Genomic DNA, 5,104 nt, shown 5'->3' with positions numbered 1-5,104 from the left:
CACACAAAAGCACAGCAAAATAACAGCAATCAATTCATACCTATCAACAAATTACACTGAATGTATAAGGATTAAATGCACCAGTCAAGAGACAGAGAAAGCACAATGGATTAAGAATAAAAACAGGACCGTTCAATATGAAGTATATAAAAGACACCAAAGAGATGGAGACACCTTACATGCCACCAATGGAAAAATGGTAAGACAAGCTCCAGTACCTGTGTGCAAAGAAATGCTGCACAACACTAAAGAGTAGCAACGAATCTGCAGCGCATCTAATGGCACAGATGGGCCTGGTGAACATTATTGGTGAGTCAAATTGGTCAATCACAGAAGGACAAATGTTGTGAGACCAATGTAGTAAAAGGTTAAGAAAATATTTTCATAATAAAATAAACAATTGATGGTTATGGGGGAGGGTGTATGGAAAATTATTCATGGGCTAAAAAGTAGATACATGTTAATATGGATGACAGAGCAGACAATATACAACAAAAGGGAGGTTAGCAGAGGAAGGATGAAGGTATTGGAAGACACAGAGAGGAAGGTGATCATTAAAGTGAACAGAGGTAAATACTGTTAACAGTTGGTACATGATGGAGATTGCAATCATTGTAATGGAGCAAAGTATATGGTAATGCTGAATGTAAAACTGATGATCTGCATTATAATCCTTCATCCAATTCACAATAAAAAGCTTTTTAAAAAAAAAGACAAAAAAGATCAAAATGAATGTCAAAAGAGACTCTAAAACTCACTCTCCAGTGTAAAGATGCTAAAGCAAATGGAAGAAAAGAGGTGGCAAAAGAGATGAATGGAAAATTTCAAAGGGCAGCCCAAGAAGACAAAGTAAAGTATTATAATGAAAGGTGCAAAGATGTGGAGTTAGAAAATCAAAAGGGGAGAACATGCTCATTATTTCTCAAGCTGAAAGAACTGAAGAAAAAATTCAAGCCTCAACTTATGATATTGAAGGATTCAATAGGTAAAATACTGAATGATGCCAACAGCATCAAGAGGGAAGAAATACTGTACCAAAAAGAAATGATCAATCATATCAAGAGGTATCATATGATTAAGAGTTGATGATGAAGACTTCTTCTACCAAAGGAAGAAGTCCAAGGTGCACTGAAGGTGTTGGCAAAAATAAAAATTCTGGGAATTGACAGAATTCAAACTGAAAACTTTCGACAAACCAATGCAGCACTTGAGGCACTTATTTATGCCAAGAAACTTGGAAGACAGCTACCTGGCTAACTAACTGGAAGAAATCCACCTCTAAAGAGAGGTTACCCAACAGAATGCGGAAACCACTGGACAGTATCAGTAATATCACATGCAAGCAACATTCTGATAAAGAAAAAACAGCTGCAACAGTACATTGACAGGGCAACTGCCAGAGGCTCAAGCTGGATTCAGACAAGAATGTGGAATGAGGGATATCACTGCTGAACTCATATGGAGTTTGGTATAAGCAGAGAATTCCAGAAAGATGTTTACCTGAGCTTTACTAACTATGCAAAGGCTATCAACTATGTGGATCATGGCAAACTACGGATAATATTGCAAAGAATGGGTATTCCAGAACACTTAATTGTACTCATGAGGAACTTGTACATACTCCAAGAGGCAGTCATTTGAAGAGAAAAAGGGGACACTGAATGGTTACAATCAGGGAAGGTGTTCACCAGAGTTGCATTCCTTCAATATACTTATTCAATGTGTATGCCAAGCAAATAATCCAAAAAACTGGATTATATGAAGAACGTGGCATCAACATTGGAGGAAGACTCATTAACAACCTGCAATATGCAGCTGATTCAACCTTGCCTGCTGAAAGTGAAAAGAACTTAAAATATTTACTGATGAAGATCAAAGAGCACTGCCTTCGGTATGGATTACATCTCAATGTAAAGAAAACAAAATTCCTCACTACTGGACCAATAAATAACATGGAGAAAAGATTGACGTTGTCAAAGACTTCATTTTGTTTGGCTCCACTATCAACACTCAACAGAAGCAGCAGTCAAAAAATCTAATGGTGTATTACACTAGGCAAATTAGCTAAAAGAGCAAAGATATCAGTTTGAGGACTACGGTACATCTGACCCAAGCCATGGTATTTTCAATTGCCTCATATGCATGTGAAAGTTGAACTATGAGTAAGGAAGACTATAGAAGAATTGATGCATTTGATTTATGGTGTTGCAAAAGAATACTGAAAGTACCATCGAATGCCAGAACAACAAACAAATCTGTGTTGGAAGAATTACAGCCAAAATGCTCTTTACGAGCTAGGATGGTTAAGACTTCATCTTTCATACTTCGGACATATTGTCAAGAGGGACCAGTCCCTGGAGAAAGACCTCATGCTGGGTAAATTAGAGGTCCAGCAAAAAAGAGGAAGATCCCCAAGGAGATGGACTGGCACAGTGGCAGCCACTATGGGTTCAAGTGTAATCACAATTGTGACGATGGTGAAGGACCATTCTGTTTTGCCTAGGGTCTCTATGACTGGGTCTCAACTCATCAGAACCTAACAACACACAAGGCAACACAACTCACAAAGAAACACAACACGCAAACCACAGTCAAAGTGGAAAATAAAATAGAGGTTTTATAGAAGAGAAAGGAATACTGGTGTGGTGCTGTCAGATAAGACTGGACTGCTAACTGAATGGTTAGTGGTTCAAACTCACCAGTTGCTCCTCGGTCACTAAGAGTTGGAACTGTCTCAATGGCACTTACAACATAGATGAAAAAAACAAAGTATGTTTGATAGGTAGGAGAAGGTAAGGCGGCAAAGAGACAGACCAATTAAGTGGGTAAGAACAGCTAGAAAGGAGTTAAAACAAGGCAGTCAAATAATCAGTCTGCAATATACCTGCAGGTACTGTAGAAGAGATGCCCCTCTTTGTGTAGCTGCTTTGCCAATTCCAGCTGATGATTGTTCATCAATTTTTCATTTATAACGACAACAAGTGGCTTGCCTTTTTCTAGAGTCTCCAAACAGCTTCCCGCACCTACAAAAATAAACCAGTTTGTTATAATAAAGTGCTCCGCCATCCTTTACAGATAGAATTCAAAAGTCAGTTGACTGAACTACAAACCAGGCCTCTCAATTACCTAGTTCAAATGACAAATATAGTTATCAATCGCTCTTAATGAAGTATTATAAAACCTACTTGAAAAAAAAAATACATTATTTTACCACCACTGGCAATATTATGGCCTATGATTCAGTACACTGTCACTTGCCCTGTAGTCATAAGCTCTGGGTATGACCTTGAATCCAACTAAGATTCAGGTGCAACATATTGTAAATGAAGTTTTCAATCAAAGTTAAGTAGAAAAACCTGAGCCTTCAGTAGTGGTGGTGGTGGTGTGCCATGGGGTAGATTCCGACTCATAGCAACCCTGCATGGAGTTTCCAAGGCCTTAAATCTTTACACGAGCAGAAAGCCTCATCTTTCCCACACGGTACAGCTGATAGTTTCAGACTACTGACCTTGAAGTTAGCAGCCCGACTCATAATCCCTGCGCTACCAGAGCTCCTAGTGAGGGGGTAGGAACCTTGTTCTCCAGTGGATTCTGACTCATGCCAAGCCATTGTGTTACAGAGCAGAATTGCTCCACAGGGTTTCCTGGTGGTATAGTGGGTTAAGTATGTTGGATTGCTAACCAAAAGGTCAGTGGCTCCAACTCACCACTTGCTCTGCCAGAAAAAAAAAGGTGGCAGTCTGCTTCTGTAAAACTTTATGGCAGTTCTACTCTGTCCTACAGTATTGCTATGAGTCGGAACCATCTCCATGGCAGTGGGAATCTTTACAGTCACATTATCAAACCACTAACCTTAAGGTTAGTAGAGACCAGTAGAATAACGATGTGTACCACCTGCACCAATTAAAAAAAAAAAAAAAGCTGTGACTACGTCTTACAAGTCTGTTTTAAATAAAAACCCATAGCAATTGAGAGTTGATTTGAACTCATAATAACGCTTATAGGACAGAGTGGAACTGCACCATTGGGTTCCCAAAGCTGTCAAGCTTTAAGAAAGAAGCCGGCCTCATCATTTTCCCGTAGAATAGGTCGTGGGTTGGCATCATCAACTTTTTTGTTAGCAGTCCAATAAATAAACCAATGTGCAGTCACTAGATCTGTTACGTTATTGTTGTTGTTAAGGTGCTGTCAAGTCCATTCCAACTCATAGTGCGCCTGTATAGGGCTTCCAAAGAGTGACTAGTGGGTTTGAACCACCGTCCTTGCAGTTAGTAGTCCAGTATTTATCCTACAAAATCATACTTTAGCATCCCCAAAATAGTGAGGAACCGATCTGCATGAATATGCACACATAAACTATCAGAAACAATCCAACTTTGAAATCTAAAATACTTGAGATATTTTAAATGGGAGAGGAGACTGACAAGCAAGTAGACCAATCTTTGATAGATTTTAGACATTACATAAGAGTGGTAGTTATGAATATCCTCTCTAGAATACCTTCTCCAACACCAGACTGTGAAAAACCTCTGTCTCAGTTTCTTCGTTTGCATAATAAGAAATATTAATTGTGGCACTGTAGGGTAAGCAGCAGTTCGAAACTACCAGCTGTTCCGCGGGAGAAAGATGAGGCTTTCTGCTCCCGTAAGGATTTACAGCCTCAGAAAGCCTGTACAGGGTCGCTATGAGTCGGAACCGACTCCACGGCACTTAACGACAACAAGGGTAAGCATTCGACCGCAAAGTTGGTCTGAACTGCAAGTTCAGTGGTTCAAACTCACCAGCTGCTCCTCAGAAACCATACACTATGCATTAGTGACAACTTGACAGCACTAACAACAACATGGTACTTAGGAGTCCTGGTGTGGCGCTACACCATAAGCACTGGACTGGACGGCTAACTGCAAGAATGGGGGTTCAACCCACCAGCTAAGGTCACTATGAGTCAGAACCGACTCAATGGCACTTAACCACAACACGAGAGAGAGGGAGTCCTGGTGTGGCGCTATACCATAAGCACTGGACTGGACAGCTAACTGCAAGAATGGGGATTCAACCCACCAGCTAAGGTCACTATGAGTCAGAACCGACTCAATGGCACTTA

At 40.1% G+C, this 5,104-nt stretch overlaps 1 protein-coding gene across 1 annotated transcript in view; it reads right to left on the bottom strand.

The window, feature by feature from the left end:
- Positions 1-5,104, bottom strand: part of ALG13 (ALG13, UDP-N-acetylglucosaminyltransferase subunit) — a 128,307-nt gene that overhangs the window by 120,786 nt on the left and 2,417 nt on the right. Inside the window, 1 exon segment of the mRNA XM_006878422.1 lies at positions 2,885-3,023. Within this exon segment, the coding sequence (XP_006878484.1) occupies positions 2,885-3,023 (139 nt within the window).

The sequence above is a fragment of the Chrysochloris asiatica genome, unplaced genomic scaffold, assembly GCF_000296735.1.
Source record: "Chrysochloris asiatica unplaced genomic scaffold, ChrAsi1.0 scaffold00231, whole genome shotgun sequence".
NCBI classification, from domain to species: Eukaryota; Metazoa; Chordata; class Mammalia; order Afrosoricida; family Chrysochloridae; genus Chrysochloris; species Chrysochloris asiatica.
Note: the sequence above shows the minus strand (reverse complement) of the source record. Positions and strands in the feature narration are given on the sequence as shown.